This window comes from Hypanus sabinus, chromosome 1 (assembly GCF_030144855.1).
Source record: "Hypanus sabinus isolate sHypSab1 chromosome 1, sHypSab1.hap1, whole genome shotgun sequence".
NCBI classification, from domain to species: Eukaryota; Metazoa; Chordata; class Chondrichthyes; order Myliobatiformes; family Dasyatidae; genus Hypanus; species Hypanus sabinus.
This window is the reverse complement of record NC_082706.1, coordinates 19,797,415-19,820,202: the sequence shown is the minus strand read 5'-3', so window position 1 is coordinate 19,820,202 and position 22,788 is coordinate 19,797,415. Positions and strand designations below refer to the sequence as shown.

The 22,788-nt window shown below is 43.4% G+C and overlaps 1 protein-coding gene across 4 annotated transcripts in view; it reads left to right on the top strand.

Annotated features, from left to right (window-relative positions):
• Positions 1 to 22,788, top strand: part of LOC132391741 (netrin receptor UNC5D-like) — a 775,452-nt gene that overhangs the window by 482,692 nt on the left and 269,972 nt on the right. For all 4 annotated transcript variants that reach the window (XM_059965319.1, XM_059965334.1, XM_059965310.1 and 1 more), the window contains 2 exons: positions 6,369 to 6,512; positions 20,497 to 20,600. In XM_059965319.1, the coding sequence (XP_059821302.1) occupies positions 6,369 to 6,512; positions 20,497 to 20,600 (248 nt within the window). The remainder of the gene's footprint in view (positions 1 to 6,368; positions 6,513 to 20,496; positions 20,601 to 22,788) is intronic.

The following is a 22,788-nucleotide window of genomic DNA, read 5'->3' as shown; positions in this document are numbered from 1 at the left end:
GATGGGCTCCATTTCTTGTCCAATCACCGAGTAGGCACGTGGATATTCAGCGCCGTCTGCCTGCGTTTAACCCGTTTCCCTCTCCCTCTCACTCGCTGCTACCAGAGGAAGGCGCAGGAGCCTTGGGTCTTGGGCAAGGTTTGATCGGCGCAGTTTGTGGATTGGACTTGCTTTAAGAGGACTCGGCAGTTCATGTCATCTGTGTTTCTGGTTTCTGGTCACTCCTCTTCTCATTGCTCTCTTGCACGATTTTGATTGAGGCAGAGTGGCTCTGTGGCTTGAAGTTAACAAGCAACGCAGTGTTAAATTGAACTCCACTGAACTGAAGTGAACATTCCTAGATTGTCTGAAGGACTCCGTGGTTTGATGGTTAATATTCCGTGTGCTTGTCTCTGATTTTTTGACGTTTGCGTGTTGGTCGTTTGATGTTTTCTTTGAACCGGTTCCATGGTGTTACTTTGTTTCGTGGCTGTCTGCTGGAAGACGAATCTCAGATTGTATATTGCATACATACTTGGATAATAAATGTACTTTGAATCTTTTAATCTATTTCGCTGGTGTGGAGTGCTTTTTCTGTTACATAAGATGTTACAGTTAGGGATATAAGGTTAATGCTTCCTTCAACAGACTGCTGAAGTTTAGATACTTAAACGCAGTGTTAGAGAGTTACGGAGAGAAAAGGGAGTGGTGGTGGTGGTGGAAGTGGATCCTCCACAATTCCATTCACTGTAAGTTCTCAATGACCACCTACTGGAATGTATCTGCCTATGGCCATCAGCTGTGGGAAGGACAATATCCATGTTCACATGGCAGTTATCTTTCGTCAGTCCCAAAGCTGACACAAGATCTGGAAACACGAGGGAATCTGCAGACGCTGGAAATTCAAGCAACACACACAAAATGCTGGTGGAAAGCGGCAGGCCAGGCAGCGTCTATAGGGAGAAGCACTGTCGATGTTTCAGACCCTGACGAAGGGCCTCGGCCCGAAACGTCGACAGCGCTTCTCCCTATAGATGCTGCCTGGCCTGCTGTGTTCCACCAGCATTCTGTGTGTGTTGCTTGAATTTCCAGCGTCTGCAGGTTTCCTCGTGTTTCCAGATCTTGTGTCAGCTTTGCTGCGTTCCACCAGCATTTTGTGTGTGTTACAAGATCTGGAACATGAATTTGTACTTGTCTTTTTATTGAAAAGCTTGTCTTGCATACTGTTCGTAAGATCAAACCCTTTTTATGCCGTAGTTAACCGAGGGATCCACGGACCCCAGGTTGGAAACCCTTGCAATCAGACTTGGATAACGTGGACATGGAAAGAATGTTTCCTATAGTGAGGGAGTCTAGGGCTAGAGGGCACAGCCAAAGAATAGGATGTCCTTTAAGGACAGAAATGAGGAGAATTTCTTTAGTCAGAGGGTAAGGTAGTGAACCTGTGGAATTCACAGCGGGTTGTGGAGACCAAGTTATTGGGTATATTTGAAGTAGAAGCTGATTAGTAAGGGTGTCAAAGGTTATGGGGAGAAGGCAGGATAGTGAGTTTGAGATGGATAATAAATCAGTCATGATGGAATGCTGGAGCTGACTCAAAGGGGCAAATGTTTTAAGGAGTCTTATTGCCTTTTTTAAGCAGTGCATTGAGGTAGAACCAGGTAAAACTATTACAGTGCAGAATAAATTCTAACAGCCACAGAGCAAGTGTTGTGCAGGTAAGTTGTGAGGCCAAGAGTCTACCTTATTGGAGGAGGCCCACCCAAGCAACCGATGACAGTGGGGTAGATGCTTTTCTGAGCGTAATGGAATGCCCTGACATGCTTTTGTATTTTCTGCCCGATGGGAGAAGGGAGCAGAGAGAATGTAAGGCTGGGGGTGGGGTCTTTGATTATTTTCGCTGCTTTACTGAGACAGCAAAAGGAAAAGACAGAATCCGCGGAGGGGAGGCTGGTTTCTGTGATGCGCTCAGCGGCGCCCACAGCAGTCGTCAGTTTCTTGTAAACGCATGCCGATCTGGATGTGGTTGAGGAGTCCATCTTGAACACATATAGCCTGCACCGGAGACAGATTATAAACGTAGAGACACTGGCTCCCTTATCCCCTTGTTCAGTGTGTAGCTGACAACCACCTGCGGGTTAATAATTTGGGACAATTTGCACTAATCCCCCACCTCCCAAAATAATCCACTGCTTTGCGTTTTATTGCAGGAGTGAACATAGGTGGAATTTTTTTCAGAGCTCATGACATTGTGTAAATTCTTCTCTGCATAATTGATGATTATGTTTTGACAAATTGTATTTTTGCAGTAATTATGTAGCAGATGTTCCTTTGCAACTACCTCCTGAGGAAGATATGGAGGCCATTGACAGGAACGCTAATTGTAATTTTATGCTAAGAGGCTGAAGCGCTATTTAACTTTCATGTTAAATTATCCCAGTTACTATGAATAACTGGACAATAAGATGAGTTGTACTAAGCAGGAGTGCCAATTAGAACACTGCAGTGAAATGGTCTGTTTCCTTTTGACTTAATAACTGGTGTTAGCTGGGTCTACCTCAGACACTATTTCTTAGTGACAGGTGGAAGTTCATTGTCGTTTCTTCTGCTACCTGTGCATTGTAACAGTTCTTAGGAGACCAGGTCCACCTTCTAGAGTTGAGTTGGGTTGTGCAGGGAGTGCAATATGTAACGGGATCTTAGGTGTATGTTTAGTGAAAGTGACGGAGGACATTTTCTGAATTGTACCTTACTGCCCTACTGTCTTGTTTATTATTTATTGTAATGCCTGCACTGTTTTGTGCACTTTATGCAGTCCTGGGTAGGTCTGTAGTCTAGTGTAGTTTTTTTTTCTGTGTTTTTTTTTGTGTAGTTCAGTCTAGTTTTTGTACTGTGTCATGTAACACCAGCTCCTGAAAAACGTTGTCTCGTTCTTACTGTGTATTGTACCAACAGTTATGGTCGAAATGACAATAAAAAGTAACTTGACTTGATCTTCATGAGATTGATTTAGAACCATAGTCACAGAACGCTGTAGGCCCTTTGACCCATCTAGTCTGTGCCAAACTATTATTCTTCCTCATCCCATTGACCTGCACCTGGACCATAGCCCTCCATACCCTCCCCGTCCATGTACTTATCCAAACTTCTCTTAAGTGTTAAAAGTCACATCCACCACTTCTGCTGGCAGCTCATTCCACACTTGCACCACCCTCTGAGTGAAAAAGTCCACCCTCAGTTTCCACCTAAATATTTCACCTTTCACCCTTACCCTATGAACTCAAGTTGTGGTCTCGCTCGCACAACCTGGGTAAAAAAAAGCCTGCCTGCATTTACCCTATCAATACTCCTCTTTAGACTTGACTGGTTTATCAGAAATGGAATTAGAATTGGTTTATTATTGTCACGTGTCCTCAGATACAGTGAAAAGCTCGTCTCGCATACGGTTCATTACACAGTACTTTGAGGTAGAACAAGGTAAGTAATAACAGAGTGCAAATAATGTACAATAGCTACAAAAAAAAATCTTCAGTGCAGGTGCAAAATCATAACAAGATAGATTGTGAGGTCAAGGATCCATCTTATCAAACTAGGGAACCATTCAATAGTCTCACAGCAGTGAAGTAGAAGGTATTATTGAGCCTGGTGGTATGTGCTTTAAGACTTTTGAATCTTCTGCTGGATGGGAGAGGAGAGAAGGGAGAAAAGTCCAGGGCTGGCAGTGTCTTTGATTATGCTGGCTGTTTTACTGAGGCAGCGGAGTCCACAGAGGGGACATTGCTCCTGTGATGTGCTGAGCTGTGTCCACAACTCTCTGCAGTTTCTCACGCCCATGGGAAGAGCAGCTGCCATACCGATGCAGATACAATGCTTTCTTTGATACCATACGTGCCAATTTATTTTTATCCTCCTGAGGAATTAGAGCCATTGGTGAGCTTTCTCAGATGCTGCATCCACGTATTGGACCAGGATAGACCATTTGTTCTGTTCACTCCTAGGAAATTGAAGCTGTCAACCTTCTCAACCTCAACCTTGTTATAGGCAGGAATACGTACACCACCCTCCCCTTCTTCAACATGTGCTGGTACTTCATGTAGTTCTCCAGGTACCTTGGATTAGTGAGCAATGGCCAGCTCTTTTGCTCTTCTGGCATTGAGGGAAAGTCTGTTTTCATTATCTCTCTAGATCCAAAACCCACAAACACTGCTGTTTTTATCTGTGTTGTCAGGCTTACATGTGACCTAGAGTTATAGAGACATAGAGTAGAGAAGCAGGCCATCGCGTCCACAGCAACCTACACACATTAAATCCTGGAGGAACTCAGCAGGTCGGGCAGCATCTATGGAGATGTACAAAACAGTTGGTGTTTTGGGCCGAGAAGCTTCACCAGGACTGGAAAGGAAGGGAGAAGAAGCCACAGAATGAGAAGGTGGTGGTGAGGGGAAGGCAGGCATGATTGCAGGCAAAGGATGAGGGGGGAAATTCCAACTTTTTAATCTCCTCATGTTTTCATCAACTTGAACCTCCCCAGATTCTACCACAGGGGCAGGGGGGTAATTCACTGTAGCCAAGAAATCTACTCGTTCCCTCCATGACCGCAAGGGCTTTAAATGAGTCTTGCGGTTTCCTCCCACACTCCAAAGATGTAGGGATTACTACGGGTTAGTAAGTCGTGAGTGTGTTGCCACCAGCAGCATGTTGACACTTGCATATCCTCCAGCATATCCTCGGACTGTAGAGGTTGTTAACGCAAATGACATCTTTCAATGTATGAATGACAAATGACACTAATCTGCTCCAACTTCCATGTCTTTGGGACTTGGGTGGAAACTGGAGCAATGGGAGGAAATCCATGCCATTATGAGGAACATGTGTAAGTTCCACACAGACAGCACGTAGGGTCAGGATTGGATCTTTGGCTTCACCGTCTGGTGTTTCTGTGCACCCGGAATGATGTGCGATAATTTCCATGTCCTGAATTTCACCAAAGTGCTTTCGCACTCTCTCATCGCTAAAACAAGGGGGAATTCAGTGCAAAGATGCTCACTCCCAGAACAAGCATCCTTTAACAATACCAAGTTGAGTGGGTCTCCCTCTCCACCTTCCTGTGGAAGTTAAACGCAAATCAATTACCACGGTATCAATTCAATGACTCCGCCTATGGGACACACCTCTACTTCCTCAGGAGGATAAAGAAATTTGGTGTGCTCCCCTTTGACGCTCACCAATTACTAACAATGCACCATAGAAAGCATTCTATCCGCATGCATAATGGTTTAGTATGGCCATGAATGCAAGGAACTGTGGAGTTTTGGGGAGTATTCCGCAGAAAGATGAATCTTTGAAAAAAGAATTTCCTCTTATTTCCATCTTTAGTGGCTACCCCACATTCTGAAACTCTGCCCCAAATTCTAGATACCACCACTGGGGAGAAACATCCTAGACCATAAGACTAGGAGATACAGGAGCAGAATTAGGTCATCTGACCAACTGATTTTGCCCTGTCATTCAACACAGCAGGCCAGGCAGCATATAACCATTACAGCAGGGAAATAGGCCATCTCGGCCCTTCTAGTCCGTACCTAGCATCTATGTAAATAATTAAACAGTCGACATTTCAGGCTGAGAAATGTCTTCAGGGCTGAAAGGGAAAGGGGGAAAGCACCAGAATAAAAAGCTGGGGGTGGGTGGTGGGGGAAGGAGGATAACCAGAAGGTGATAGGTGAAGCCAGGTGGGCAGGAAAAGTAAATGGCTGGAGAGTAGGAAATCTGAGAGGAGAGGAGAGTGGACCACAGGAGAAAGTGAAGGGGGAGGCGACACAGGGAGGTGATTAAAGGTAGGAGGGCAAAGTGGGGAATAGAAGAAGAGGGCAAGGGTTGTGAATGTTTTATATTGGAAGGAGAAATAGTCATTCATGCCATTGGGTTGGGGGCTATCCAGATGGAATATAATGTGTTCCTGCTCCAACCTGAAGGTGGCCTCATCATGGCACAAATCCTGGTTTTTTTTCTTCTGTGGTGGATGGAGTGAAGTGCTTGACAAAATGTACTGTTTTGCATCAGTATCAAAATTTTGGAAAGTGTTTGCGCCTAACTCCTTGTGATGAAAGTCACTTACCCTTCTTAACATTACTTACTGTACTGGCACATCGACCCCTTGCCCCTTCATACACTTTTGATCCCCCAGATCCCTTTTGTATGGCAACATTTTGATGTCTCGTGGCACTTCAACAATAATAGAAACAGGTCAAAAGGGGGGCTGAAAGCACCTCTGTTCTTACTGCCCACTCGGCCCTTGCTGAACACGTCGAGAACTAAATTGCATTTCCCAAGAAACTGGAACACAAGTTCACCTCTATTAACCCTGTGCTTCTTTTCTTCCCTCAAAGGGCTGGACGTTCGGGAGGTCCTGATCAACATTTCACGCCAGCAAGTGGAGGATTTCCATGGCCCGGAAGATTACTGGTGCCTCTGCGTGGCCTGGAGCGAGCTAGGGACAACAAAAAGTAGAAAGGCAACTGTCCGGATAGCATGTAAGCAACATTGAACAGATTCCACAACATCAGAATGCATTTTTGGATTCTAAAGCTCATGTTCTCAATATTTATTTATTTATTTATGTTTTATTATTTTCTTTTTATTATACGTGCACAATTTGTTGTCTTTTGCACATTGGCCGTTTGCCCATCTTTGTGTGCAGTTTATCATCGATTCTGTTGTGTCTCTTCATATATAAAAGAAAACAAATCTCAGGGTACTGTATGGTGACGTATGTGTGCTTTGATAATAAATTTACTTTAAACTTTGAACTTTCGGAGGCAGGAACTGCTAATCAACGGTAGTTTCGGTGCAGCATCTCACACACACACACACACACACACACACGAATTAACTATCCTGTCATGTCCTCCTTCCAGGTTTCAGCTGCTGTAGGGTAGGTAGTCAATCAAACAGATTTTCCCTGAATAATTCCTAGCCAGATCACTGTGTGAATTACAGTGCAGGAACAACCTGCAAGAGAAACATACTGAAGCTCTTGGCTCTGGCCTCTAAATAATGCATGGACCTTTTTCTTTTGCACTTTCTGGATCTTGTAATGACTTGCGTTTCACAGTGAACCACTTCCAAGAGATAAATAACACCCTCAACAATGTGGAACATTTCTGTCAGTATCTGGCCTAGCATAATAAAGAGATTCCTTCCCTTTACATAGCTGTTTGAAATCATGGGTATAAAATTAATCCGTGGAGGACAGTTGCTGGATGAAACCTGGTTAGGTCTGATTCGATGTTTATTTGTAAATTAAAATTAAAATTGTCTAAGTTCTAAACCAGGGATGCTGAGGTACCAGACCAATTTCAAGAAAGATTGAGACATCCTCAGCAGTCCATTGAAAAACAAAGTCTTTGTGGGAAAAGAGTACCATCCGCAGGTTAGTAAAGAGATTAAGGATGGAATTAGATTCCGAGTAGATGCTTATAACATTTCCCAGAAGAGTTGTAGGCCTGAGGACTGGAAGAGCCTAGGTGACTGGCTTAGCATGACAAAAGAAGAGATAACCAGGATGAAACAGAATTTGAGAATAAGCAGGGAAAAAATACAAAACAAAAGCATGCAAGAAATTCTTTCAACTGAATCTAAAGGGATACAAGTTAACGTGGGTGCTTTGAAGGCAGAACGGGAGAGATTAAAGGTAAAGATTGCCTTTTGTTTGGCATGTGTGCATACGGTGAAATGTGTCATTTGTGTCAACGCCCATATCACAGTCCAAACGTACTTGGGGTGGCTGGCAAATGTCTCCATGCTTCCAGCACCAACATACAATGCCCACAGCTTACAACATGGTGTGCCTTGATGTGTACATCTTAGGAAAGTGAGAGGGAACTGGAGCACACTAAAGAAACCTGAGATGGTAAATATATTTAGTGTCGGACTTCAAAGCTTATGTGCTCTGAAAACAGCAAGGAGTTACAGAACTGATATAGGAAAGGTACTGATGCACCATTAATAACTCTCGGAGACTGGAAGTGAACGATAGGCTTTTAATTAGCAGCAAAAGGGAGTACGACATCTCGGAGACTGAGGGAGGAGCAGTGCCCCAATCACTTTTATACAGGGGTCTGTGGGAGGAGCCACAGGAGCAGTCAGCAGAGGTGTGTGTCCAGACAGGTATACATAATTTACGCTAGGTACTGGAGAGGTTTATTGCTCTAAGACCACCTGGATCAGATAGTCTCGCCCCAGTGAAATGGGTGCACAGCCATGATTTTCCAGTTTGCCTTGAGTCTAAACCAGCTCCAGAAAATTCTCTGAACCATAAACAGAGGCACAGTGCGTGGTGGTTATCACATTGCTTTACAGTGCTAGCCATCACTGATCGCCGCTCAATTCTTGCCGCTGCCTGCAAAGAGTTTGAATGTTCTCCGCTCCAGTGCTCTGATTTCCTCCTACAATCCAAAGATGTACGGTTTGGGTGAGTTTTGGACATGCTGCATTAGCGCTGGAAGCTTTGCAATGCTTGTGGCCTGCCCAACACGTCCTTCACTGATTTGATTAGATGAAAATGACACATTTCACTGTGCGTTTCAATGTTCATGTGACAAACAAAGCTAATCTTAAACAAAAGAAGATCTGCAGCTGCGGAAAATTCAAAGCAACGCATACACAATGCTGGAGGAACTCAGCAGGCCAGGCAGTCGATGTTTCTGACCAAGACCCTTCATCAGGACTAACGAAAGATCCTGATGAAGGGTCATGGCCCGAAAAATTGACTGTGCTCTTTTCCATAGATGCTGTCTGCCCTGCTGAGTTCTTCCAGCATTTTATGTGTGTTGAAAACTAATCTTTAATATCTTTTAATCTATAATGACCTAATCTAATTCATTTTTTAAAAATAATTTTCTTTATATACATTTGATTGAAAAACTAATACTCAGTGAAAAAGTTTTTATCCACTGGGATATTCCAGAGAGTGGATATAGAAAGGAGACGGAACATAGATTGAGGAAAAGGAATTTCTGGATTCTGGATCTGTGTAGCGAAACTGATTTCATTAGGGAGTTTAAGGTGAATTAACCCACAGGCAATGATCATGATATGGTAAAACTTACCCTGCAGTCTCAGAGGGAGAAGTTAAAATTGGATGTATCTGTATCACAAGTAACTACAGAGGCACAGAGGCATGAAGGAGGAGCTGTCCAAAGTTGATTAGAAGTGGACACGAGCAGAGATGACAGCAGAGCAGCAACAGCTGGTGTTTATGGGAGCAATATGGAAGGTTCAAGATAGATTAATCCCAAAGAAGGAGAAATATTCTGAAGGGAGGATGAGGCTACCATAGCTGACATGGGGAGTCAAAGACAATATCAAAGCAAAAGAGCTGGCATATAATATGGGAAAAATTAGTGGAAATCTAGAAGATTGGGAAGCTTTTAAAAACCGACAAATGACAACTAAAGAAACAATAAGGAGAATAAAGATTAACCATATGGACTACGCCCCAGGGTTCTGAAAGTGTTAGCTGAAGAGATTGTGGAGGCATCAGTTGTGATCTTTCAGGAGTCACTAGATCCAGGAATGGTTCCGGAGATGTAGAAGATCACAAATGCCACTCCAATCTTTAAAAAGGGAAGGAGGAAAAAGACAGAACATTATAGGCCAGTTACCCTGACTTCAATGATTGGTAAGGAGTGAGAGTCCATGATCAAAGATGAGGCTTCGGGCTATTTGGAGGCACACGATAAAGTAGGCCAACGTCAGCATGGACTCCTTGAAGGAAAATCTTGCCTGACCAATCTGATAGATTTCTCTGAGGAAGTAACAGGCAGGGTAGGCAGTGGATGTAGTTTACTTGGATTTTCAGAAAGCCTTTGACAAGGTGCCACACGTGAGGCTGTTAAACAAGATAGGACTCCATGGTATCAGAAGAAATATTCTGGCACAGAAGGAAGATCGGTTGATTGGCAAAAGAGAAAGAGTGGGAATAAAGAGGGCCTTTCCTTGTTGGCTGTAAGTAATGAGTGGTGTTCCGTAGAAGTCAGTGTTAGGTTCACTAATTTTCACATTATAAGTTAATGATCCGAGTGGTGGAATTGATGGCTTTGTGGTCAAGTTTGAGAAAGCCAAGTGCAATATCAGCATTCATTTCAAGAGGTCGACACTATAAACATAGAACATAGAAATCTACAGCACATTACAGGCCCTTCGGCCCACAATGTTGTGCTGACCATGTAACCCACTCTTGAAACTGCCTAGAACTTCCCTTCCGCATAACTCTCTATTTATCTAAGCTCCTTGTACTTACCTAAAAGTCTCTTAAAAAACCCTATTATGTCTTTCTACCAGTCTCTATGTAAAAAACTAACCTCCAACACCCCCCTGTAACTATTTCCAAGCACCTTAAAACCATGCCCCTTCATGTTAGCCATTTCAGCCCTAGGATAAAGCCTCTTGCTATCCACACGGACAATGCCCCTCATCATCTTATACATCTCTATTAGGACACCTTTCACCTTCCATAGCTCCAGGGAGAAAAGGCCAAGTTCACTCAAGAAAGATGAAAGCAAGATGTAATGCTGAAGCTTTATAAGGCATTGGTTAGTCCACATTTGGAGTATGGTGAGCAGTATCGGGTCGCAGATCTGAAAAAGGATGTGCTAGCATTGGAGGTGGTCTGAGAAGTTCACAAGAATGATCCTGGGAATGAAAGAGCTAATGCATGAGGATTATTTGATGGCTTTGGGCCTACCCTCACTGGAGTGTTGAAGAATGAGGGAAGTTCTCATTGAGCAAGCTAGGGCTTTGGTCTTTAGAGCAAAGAAGAATGAGAGTTGACTTGATAGATAAGCGATATAGAGAGAGTGGAGGGCCAGCAACTTTTTCTCAGGGTCGAAATGACTAACATGAGAGGGCATAATTTTAATGTTATGGATGGAATTGGGTGGCAATGTGGAGAAACATCTCTACTAAAGGAGATGTAAGGTGCTCCTTCCCTCCACTAGCCTGCAGGTTACCCTTGGGCAAGGTGTAGCACCTCATTAGTCCCTCGATCAGGGTCACATGAAACCGTAGGAGCAGGTGGTGGATGGTCGTACGAGCAGCTGGTGCATAACACAAGTCCTGGTTATGCGATCTCTGACACCAGGCAAACTCTGAAGAGTATTAATAATGGCAGGGGTCACACATCTTGTAAAGACACTGTCCAGCCTAAGGGAATGGCAAACCGCATGTGTAGAAAAATAGTCATGGAAAGACCATGATTGCCCAAATATTACAACACGGCACATAATGATGATGATGATGATGATGATTGGATGAAAATGCAGGGGGAATGACAAAGATTGATAGGTGCATAGAACAATGCAGGGGTGATGGTAGAGGCAGACAAATTAGGAACATTTAGGAGACTCTTAGGTAGGCCCATGGATGAAAGAAAAATGGAGGACCATGTGGGAGCAAAGCATGAAATTGATCTTGAGGTAACACATCATCGGCCGAAGTACCTACACTGTGCTGTTCTGATATATCCTATATGAAGCTTACTGAATATTGAAAGCCTTGAAGAGTGGAATGGATGTTTCCAATAGTGGGAAAGTCTAGGACCAGAGGGCACAGACTCTTTAGAACAGAGACTAGAAGGAATTTCTTTAGCCAAAGAGTGCTGAATCTGTAGAATGAATTACCACAGATGGTTGTGCTGCTCAAGTCATTGGGTTTATTTAAAGTGGAGAATGATAGGTTCTTGATTAGTAAGGGTGTCAAATGTTTGGGGAGAAGGCAGGAGGATAGGATTGAGAGAGAAAATTATTCAACCATGATTGAATGGTGGAGCAATCTCAAAGGGCCAAATGGGCTAATTTTGCTCCTATGTTTTATGGTCTAATCAGCCGAAGACCATAAGATATAGCAGTAGAATTGCTAAGGCAAATCAAGTTTGTAGCAAGGTACAAGTACAATGAAAAGCTTGTTCGAGCAGCATCAGAGATATAATTGGGGGTCAACTTCGTCGAGCACCTCCGCTTTATCTGCCACAAGTGGGACTTCCCTGTGGCCAAACATTTTAATTCTGATTCCCATTCTGGCATGTCGTTTCCTAGCCTCCTTTTGCGCCAAGATGAGGTTTCCCTACAGGGTCAAAAATCTACACTTTATATTCCAACTGGGTGCCTCCATCATGATGGCATGAATATCGATTTCTCTTTCCAGTGAACAAATTTCACCCCCATCCCTTTGCTTTATTCCCCAATCTAACCTTTTATCTTTTCTGACCTGCCTATTACCCCCTGGGACCTTTCCTCCTTTTCTTTCTCCTATGGTACACTCTAATTTTCTGTCAGATTTCTTATTCTCCAGGCCTTGTCATTTCCCACCCACATGGCTTTACCTATTATCTTCTAGCTAGCCTCCTTCCCCTCCCCCGACCTTTTTATTCTGGTATTTCGCCCCCCCCCCCTTCCTTTTCAGTCCTCTAGAAGGGTCATGGCCCAAAACGTCAAATATCTCTTCACTTCCATAGATGCTGCCTGACCCAGTGAGTTCCTCCAGCATTTTGTGTGTGTGTTGCTCTGGATTCCCAGCATCAGCAGACTTGCTTCATGTGTGAGATATGCAAGGTCTTTAATATGAAAACAATTGCAGTTATAAACATTTTTTTTAAAGAAAAGTAAGTAATATCCCCAACTCCAACAGAGATTTTGAGAATAAATGTAGATGAGGGGAGGCAGCGGATTGTATCAGAACTTTCACTAAATAAAGACTTGAGAGTTTGGGAGTAATAAATTAGAATGAAGCGAGGTTTGGTTTTCAGGGCTGCAGACAGAGGCGTGGAATAATTGGATCGCTTTCAGGTTGGCAGTCAGTTACTAATGGGGTTATGCAGGGATCAGTGCCAGAGCCTCGGCTATTTACAATTTATATTAATGACTTAGATAAAAGGATTGAACATAATTTATCCAGGTTTGCTGATGATACAAATCTCAGTGGAAATGAGAGTAGGATGCTTCCTGCAAAGGGATGAGTGGCCACTTCATTAGGTATGCCTCTATGCCTGCTTGTTAATTCAAATATTTAATCAGCCAATCATGTGGAGCAACTCACTGCAAACTTTCATACAGAAATGGTCAGGAGTTGTTGTTCAGAGCAAACATCAGAATGGGGAAGAAATGTGCTCCAGGTGACTTTGACCGTGGAGTGATTGCTGGTGCCAGACAGGGTGGTTTGAGTATCTCAGAAAGTGCTGATCTCCTGGGATTTGTCACACTCAATAGTCTCTAGAGTTGACAGAGGAAGGTGCGAAAAACAAATAACATCCAGTGAGCTGCAGTTCTGTGGGTGAAAACACCTCATTAATGAGAGAGGTCAGGGGACAAAGCTGACAGAAAGGAGACAGTAACTTGAACAACCACACGTTACGAACTTGGTGTGCAGAAGAGCATCTGTGAACACACAACACATTGAGCTGGGAGATAGGTTGGCTACAGCAGCAGAAAGCCATGGCTGTACACGGCCTGTCCCTAATAAAATGCCTAGTGAATGTATGTCTCATTAAGGTGTATCAAGTAGAAATCAAATCAGGATTTGTAAAATATAATTTGCACAGTTCTTTCGGACTGTGTACACTCAGATGATGATAACTTTCTACCTCCAGGCAGAGGTCCATGGAGAACTAAGGATAATGTGAAATATCCCCTGTCGGAGGCTCAAGGCCTGTCCTAGAGTTAAAGAACTGTCTATGTTTTGTGGGTGGAAGGAGGAATTACTGTCCTGTTACTTGTGTTCTGTGTTGATCTGCCGAGCATTTTTGGAGCACACTAGGTTGCTGCCAGAATGTCGGGGGGTGGGGGTGAGGGGGGCACTTGCAGGTTGCCGCCAGCACCCCATTGGTCGTGTTGGTTCTTAACACAGTCGACACAGTTCACTTCTGACGAAGGGTCTCGGCCCGAAACGTCGACAGTGCTTCTCCCTATAGATGCTGCCTGGCCTGTTGTCTTCCACCAGCATTTTGTGTGTGTTGTTTGAATTTCCAGCATCTGCAGATTTCCTCGTGTTGACACATTTCACCTAGGTTTCAATGCACATGTAATAAATAATCTTGACTCTTAAGAAGGTGTTGGTAAGTTGGCTTCTTGAACCATTGTCCTTCTAGTGGAGGTTCACGCACCTTGCTATAGGATAGGGAGTTGCAGAATTTAGACCAAGCAATAGTGAAGAGGGTAATACATTTCACAGGAAGGATGGTATTTGACTTGGAAGAGAAGCTGCAAGTGGTGGTAATACCAAGTGCTTTTGTTCATTTTGGTGGAGAATAAATGGGAGATGGTGACACAGTAGCTTCAGAAATTCACTTGAGGCTCGTCTTGTAGAAGATGCTTGCTGCTGAGGTGGTGCACAGCAGTTTTGGGCCCCTCATCTGAGAAAGGATGTGTTGACTTTGGAGAGGGTCCATGAGAATGATCCCTGTAATGAAAGGGTTAATGTATGAGGAGCATTTGATGCCTCTGGACTTGTGCTCTCTGGAGTTTAGAAGAATGAGGGTCTCACTGAAACCTATTGATTGAAACAGCTAGATTGAGTGCCTGCAGAGAGGATGTCTCCAATCATGGGGGAGTCTAGGACTAGAGGACATAGCCTCAGAATACAAGAACATCCCTTTAGAACAGAGGTGAGGAGGAAGTTCTACAATCAAAGGATGGTGAATTTGTGGAATCCATTGACAAGAACGGCTGTGAGGGCCAAGTCCTTGAAGCGGAGCTTGATCGAGTGTTGATTAGCGAGTGTGTCAAAGGTCACAGGGAGAAGGCAGGAGAATGGGGTTGAGAGGGAAAATGATCCAGAGCAGACTCAATAGGGCAGAAAAGCCTAATTCTGCTCCTATGTCTTATGGGAGGATATAAGTGTTGAGATAGGTGAAAGTTCAAAGTATATTTATTATCAAAGTACAATATGCATCTTTTACACAACCTTGAGATTCTACTCTCAACAGGCAGCCACAAAATAAAGAAATACAAAGAAGCCATTAAAAAAAAAGACTGTCAAATACCCAATGCGCCAAGACAGGGGAAGAAAACAAATTGTGCAAACAATAGAAGTAAACAAATAGCATTTAGAATGACAGCGAGTCCATAGACAGGAAGCCTGGAGCAGCCAAAGTAAATAACTGGACAAGGTAGAACATAATTTAGAGAAAAGATTAAGGTGATTTGTTTTCATAGGAAGATTAGTAAAAGTAAACTTGTGCGTGGCAATGTTGGCCAGTGTTCGGATCTGGATGTTCTGATAAATGAAGCTGAGGGAGTGGATGCACAGGCTTACTACAAACAGCCACAAAGACAAATAATGTGCTGACTCTTACTGTGAGGAAGTAAAAGAACACAGGTAAAGAAATCTTGCTGTAACTTTACAGGTTTCTGTCACAGAGCCACACAGCAGAGAACTGGACCATTTGTCCAATCATGACCATGCTGATCTTTTGGCCAATCATGACCATGCTGACCCTTTGCCCAATCATGACCATAGTGACCCTTTGGCCAATCCTGACCATGCTGACCTTTTGGCCAATCCTGACCATGCTGACCCTTTGGCCAATCATGACCATGCTGACCTTTTGGCCAATCATGACCATGCTGACTTTTTGGCCAAACACGACCATGGTGACCTTTTGGCCAATCATGACCATGCTGACCCTTTGGCCAATCATGACCATGCTGACCTTTTGGCCAATCATGACCATGCTGACCTTTTGGCCAATTATGACCATGCTGGCCCTTTGCCCAATCATGACCATGGTGACCCTTAGGCCAATCATGACCATGCTGACCTTTTGGCCAATCATGACCATGCTGACCCTTTGGCCAATCATGACCATGCTGACCTTTTGGCCCACCTACACCAATCACATTAGCCCACAGTTGGTCTCTATTCTTCCATTTAAGTGTTGTCTAAATGCCTAGTTTAGTCCGTTCTCGATGTTTTACATTCAGTTCTGGTTGCCTCATTATGGAAAGGATGTGGAAGCTTTAGGGAGATTTACCAGGATCCTGCCAGTTAGAGAGCATGCTTTGTGAGGAAAGGTTGAGCAAGTTAGGGCTTTTCTGTTTGGAGCAAAGGACGATGTTAAGTGTCTTGATAGAGATGTATAAGATGATAGGAAGTAAAGATGGAGTATTGCCTTTTCCCCAGGGCAGAAATGGCTAATAGAGAGAGCCTAATTTTAAGTCGATTGGAGGAAAGTATAGGCGGGATGTCAGAGGTAATTTTTTTTTCCACAGAGTGTGAGTGAAGGGAACAAGCTACCAGTGATGGTGGTAGAGGCTGATACATTCAGGACTTTTAAGAGACTTTTATGCAAATGGATTAAAAATGGAGGGCCATGGAGGACGGAAGGGTTAGATTAAATTCAGAGTAGGTCAAAATGAAAGCACAGCAATGTGGGCTGTTCTGATTTGTTCTATATCTCCTCTGTCAGCATGTTACATACTTTACCTGTAAGATTCCCTTTAAATCACATATCTCTCACTTAAAACCCATGCCCTTGTGTTTCTGATATGCTTAATATGAGAAAAATCTTTTAACATCCACACTCTCATAATTTTATACCCTCAATGGCCACTTTATTAAGTACCTCCTGGACTAATAGTGATGCTGAGTGCTGCCTAATAAAGTGGCTACTGAGTGTGTGTTCATGGTCTTCTGCTGCTGGAGCCCATCCACTTCAAGGTCTAATGTGTTGTGCATTTGGAGATGCCCTTCTGCACACTACTGTTGTAATGTGTGGTTATTTGAGTTACTGCCAGCTTCCCCGCAGCTTGAACCAGCGGGACATCTCTCTCCTTAACAAGGCATTTTCTTCCACTGAACTGCCACTCACTGGATTTTATTTTTGTTTGTTGCACCATTCTCTGTAACCTCTAAAGACTGCTACGTATGAAAATCTCAGGAGATCAGCATACTCAAACCACCCTGTCTGGCACCAGCGATCATTCCGTGGTCAGTGTCACTTAAACCACACTTCTTCTTCTGCATTGTGATGTTTGCTCTGAACAACAGCTCTTGACCATTTCTGCAAGAATGTATGCACAGTGTTGCCGCCACATGATTGGCTGATTAGATATTTGCATTAATGAGCAGGTGTACCTAATAAAGTGGCCACTGAGTGTACATCTCCATAAGGTTACCCCTTGGCCTCCTTCAATCCCAGGAAAGCAAGTCCACCCTATCCAATCTCTGCCCCATATGTGAATTCCTCCAATCCAGGCACCATTCAGGTGAAGCTCCTCTGTGCTCCCTCCCACGCAGTTATAAATATGCAAAGACCTGGGGCTGTGCGCGCTGTTGATCTCGGTAACTGGGGAAATACACACTGACTGTTGGAAGCAACGCAACCAAAGTTCGCAAATTTGATTCCTAGGATGATCATGTCAAAGGTTTGATCATTCACCCCTCTTGCCTCCTCCATTATCCTGAGGTATTCTTTGTGTGATAGAAGGGTTCCAGGGAATGTAATCTGAGTGATGATGCTTGAGAAGGAGAAAGCAGATTCAAACAATTCATTAAAATCAGACTTTACAAGCTTGAGCTGGGTAGCTGCACACATACTCAGTCCAATTATCCCGCCTGACATGTGAATATTACTACATGTCCAATATGGTATAGTAAGGAAGACAAATACAACTTTAGCATTCACTTCAAGAGGATATTGAACATAAAAATAGAATATAAAAGCAAGGATGCAATGTTGAAGCTTTGTATTTTCAGGCCACGTACGAAGAACTTTGAGCAATTTTAGGCCCCATTTCTAAGAAAAGATGCACTGGCATTGGACGGTCCAGAGGATGACAAGAATTATCCAGGGATTGAAAGGGTTAACGTATGAGGAGCATTTGATGGCTCTGGGCCTGTACTCTCCTGAGTTTAGAAGGGGGGGATGCGGAATTTCATTGAAACCTACTAAATTTTGAGAGGCCTAGACAGAATGGATATGAAGAGGATAGTGGGAGAGTCGAAGACTAGAGGGCACAGCCTCAGAATAGAACAATGCCCCTTTTGAACAGAGGTGAGGAGGAATTTCTTTAGCTAGATAGTGGTGAATCTGTGGAATCCATTGCCACAGACAGCTGGGGTGGGGGCAAGTCACTGCGTACATCTAAAGTGGAGATTGATAGGTTCTACTTTAGTAGAGTGTCAAAAGGTTATGGGGGAAGGCAGCAGAATGGGGTTAAAAGGGAAAATAAATTAGCCATGATTGAACAGCAGAGCAGACTCTAAGGGCCGAACAGCCTAATTCTGCCCCTGTGTGTTATAGTCTTAGGGTCACACTGTGCATACCCAGTTGTGGGTGAATTGTTCTGGATGCCAGTGTGAGGGGATAAACTTTGTTTTCCTGGGATGGGCTAAGATTCCCTGGACCCACTGCTGCATCTCAGGGATGGACCTCAGTCCCCCTTGTGCCTTGTAGGACAAGAGATTGCTGGACACTGCAATGCCTTGTAGATTCCCTAGCACATTGCAAGCTTGGCCTTGCAAAACCACAGTCTGAGCCTCTTCCGCAAGATCAACGTGTCGGGCGAGGTTTACCTTTCTCACAATAGAAGTTGTGACATTGGTTTTCAGGCTTTTGTGCCTGGTTGCGATAGTTGCCAAAAATGGTGGTCAAAACTAGGTGCACGATGGCCAAAATTGAAAGGCCTAGATAGAGTGGACATGAAGAGGATAATGGGAGAGTCTGGGACCAGAGGGCACAACCTCAAAATAGAATGATTTTCCTTCAGAACAGAGATGGGGAGGAGTTTCTTTAACTAGATGGTGGTGAATCCATTGACACAGACTGCTGGAGGGACCAAGTCATTGCACCCAACAGGTGAATACAGAATCTGTGGCAAGCTTCCCTCTCATCAAGCATTTAATTATACAAATTTCATTATCAAACCTTTCATTATGCACGGGCTAAAGTTCAAAATTAATTTATTATCGAAGTATGCATATTTTACTGTATACTACCTTGAGACTGATTTTCTGCTGGGTCTTTAGAGGAAAATAAAAAAAAACAATATAATTTATGAACAGCTATAAATAGCAAGGAAAGACAAACAAGATTAGTAGAGATAGGCAGAGAACTCAGCATGAATGTGGTGGGTCAAAGGACCTGTTTCTGTGTGGTATAATTCTGTTTCTGTAATTCTAGTCTGCCTTAGTCGTAGTGAATACCAGAGAAGACCTGAGTCCTTCTGGTGGAGGACCTTCTCGTAACATTATTATTTCTAAGTTACAATATCTCACAGCTGTAGGGTAATGTAATTGGTGGAGACGTATGCATAATTCACAACTCAACACTTAGTTAGAGTTAACTTTAAAAGGCTGGTCTGACCTGATGACATAATGACGTGAAGTATTTTTACCAAGCTGTATGTTCTGCGTTTGGTTGACTATAAGGGAGTTGTTACGGTTTCCCTTAAGCATAAAATGCCCCTACATGTATAATTTACAAAAACCTACATTGGTGACCCCGATACTGCAGAGTTATTCAACATGTCGGCCAACGCCACATTCTGTACTCTGTCTTGCGTGTAGCAGAGCTCCCAATTTAGCCTCAGGTGAGCGGGCAATCTGAGCTTTCTTCTCGTCCTGCCCAGATGGCCTCCAAGTGTCAGATTGAGGATGGTTGAATCGCCACTACCACAGATATCTTGCTGAGCCAGCCACATCTAGCCAGGTTGTTGCTGCTGGTCTTCTGAATGAGAAGGGGGATTGGCCCAAGGTTAGGAGAAGGAAAATGTTGGAGAAAGTAACAGCGGCACATTAATTGCTGTCAACTTAATCTCCAAGATTTAAAACTATCGACCAATTGCTGATGCATCACTTTTACCTGCAGTTTTTGGGATGTAAGCAAGAAAATATTCTTGTAACACCTTGGCCACGTAAGTCTAGGGAGGACAACCTCTGTGTGGTGAACTACGTGTGCCTGTCTGGACACGCCCCCTGCTCCTGTGGCTCCTCCCACAGACCCCTGTATAAAGGCGATCAAGGCCTGAGCCCGGCCTCTCAGTCTCCAGGATGTAGTATGGTGGTCACTCACTACTTGTTCCTTCTTCCAGTCAATAAAAGCCGATATCTCGCCTTTACGTCTCAGAGTGAGTTATTGATGGTGCATCACTCTGGCCCCACCAAACTAGTGAGACTGAGGCACTCTCTTGCTGCAATCCCCAGTTTGTGTGGATGCTGTGTAATTTGCTACCCTGTTACAAATTGGTGCCACAAAATAACGGACAGCACACTGCATAGGATTAAAGGAATTATACTTATGAATCTTAATTTAACTACTGGAAGATGGGTCTGTGGAGTCTGATCACATTTCAGCATTGAACAGTCCTGACAGTTGAATGGTGCAACAGACTCAAGGAGCTGAATGGTCCTCTCCTATCCTTTTGGCCTACTCAATGTCAGCTAGCAAGTCAAGTCAATTGAGTTTAAAGAAATAAATTAATCTGATTGCTTTCCTCCCCCTCCTCCATCCCACCCCCACAGATCTGAGGAAGAATTTTGAGCAAGATCCACAGGCAAAAGAAGTACCTTTGGAAGGGAAGATTATTCTGCACTGTCGTCCTCCTGAGGGAGTTCCCACTGCCAAGGTAAGAGTCAGCCTTTGATTTATCACAAGCAATTATAATTTCAAAAATTTAGCGTGGTTATAATCATTCTTTGTAGCAATATATTTAGAAGGTCACTTTGATTATTCAGTGCTCTCCGTTGCTGAAAGGCATTTTACTAGGAGGTAAGTTGCAATCCATATCTCCTTACAACACAGAATGAGAGCAAACCATTGAGCCTACACCGACTCACAGAGGAATTCCATTCCCCTACTAATTTTCCCTTTGATCAAAGATCTTGGCCCAAAACTTTGGCTTTAAATTCCTCTCATAGAATTTGCCTGATCTGCTAAGATGCTCCAGCATTTTGTGTGTGTTAGTCTGGATTTCCTGCATCCGTAGAGTCTCTTGTGTTTATAATTTTCCCCGTTTGTCCCACATGCCCATTAACTCCCACAAATCCAACCACTCACCTACACACTAGGGAAATACTACAGCAGCCCGTTCGTCTCCCAAACCCACAAATCCTTGGGACGATGAGAGGAAGCTGGACCACTGGAGGACGCCCGTGTGGACACAGGGAGATCATGAGAACTCCACACAAAATTGACTGGGAATGAGCCACAGGAAGACTGAAGCTGCTGTAAATAGAGTATCTTCATTCAGTACAACAGGCATTCTGCAGAACTTGTTTCTTTTGAGAAATCCTGCAGTAGGGTGAGGTTCTACACTTTTTAAACACTAAGATAATAATGACTGATTAAGTACCATTTCAATAGTTCTTATTTACCCATGTCAATATTTTGGGTGTAGACAACTTTGTAGAATTACACACTTACTTCTCAACTGACATGGCAGTTTTGATACTGGTGGATGTTCTGATGAGTTCTGAGCACAAATATATTCCTTTTATTGCTGTGTTGAGGGATGGCTCTCTGCATATACAAGCACCCAGAGTATAAACGGGCAAAGCACAGATATCTTGAATGATGTGTTGAGTGGCAGGTATACGTCTTTAACCGTGCATCCTGTTAAAGGGTCTCGACCTGAAGCGTCGGCTGTTTTCTCTTTTCCACTGATGCTGCCTGACCTGCTGAGTTCTTCCAGCATTTTGTCAGTGTTACTCTGGATTTCCAGCATTTGCAGATTTTCCTATGTTTGTTAACTAAGTATTCTTACATGATTTCATCTTGGCAGTGTCAGTGAGGGCCAATTAACATAAAAATTAATGTATTATCTTTCGCAGTATAGTTACATCGATATGGAATAAGAATGTTCTGAACCCCATGGTTAGTTTCAATTCTTTAATTTTATTCCATATACGGTACATACTTTAAGTTATAACTTTATATTTTATATTTTATTCTTTATAATTGTTGAATGTTGTTGTTTTGTTGTTGCATGTTGCACCCTGACCAACGCACCACAACAAATTCCTAATGTTATATGGTTATATACATTTATATATATTACAGCACAGAAACAAGCCATCTCGGCCCTTCTAGACTATGCCGAACGCTTACTCTCACCTAGTCCCACTGGCCCACACTCAGCCCATAACCCTCCATTCCTTTCTTGTCCATATATCTATCTGATTTTACTTTAAATGACAATACCAAACCTGCCTCTACCACTTCTACTGGAAGCTCGTTCCACACAGCTACCAGTCTCTGAGTAAAGAGATTCCCCCTCATGTTACCCTTAAACTTTTGCCCCCTAACTCTCAACTCATGTCCTCTTGTTTGAATCCCCCCTAATCTCAATGGAAAAGCCTATCCACGTCAACTCTATCTATCCCCCTCATAATTTTAAATACCTCCATCAAGTCCCCCCTCTACACTCCAAAGAATAAAGACCTAACTTGTTCAACCTTTCCCTGTAACTTAGGTGCTGAAACCCAGGTAACATTCTAGTAAATCTTCTCTGTACCCTCTCTATTTTGTTGACATCTTTCCTATAATTCAGCACATAATGTTGGTTCCTGATCCTTGAAATTTGTGTATCTATTGATTTAGACTGTAAGCAGATTTCTCTCAGCATGAAACATCGACTGGTTATTCCTTTCCATAGATGCTGCCTGGCCTGCTGTGTTCCTCCAGCATTTTGTTTGTGCGTTGCCTTTTATTTTCTGAAGGCTGCTTCCCAGTGCCAACTCGCCTCGACCTCTATCCCATAATTCCTGAAAGATATCCCATTCCTAACGATGTATAAGAGCACTAGAGGTCAGGAT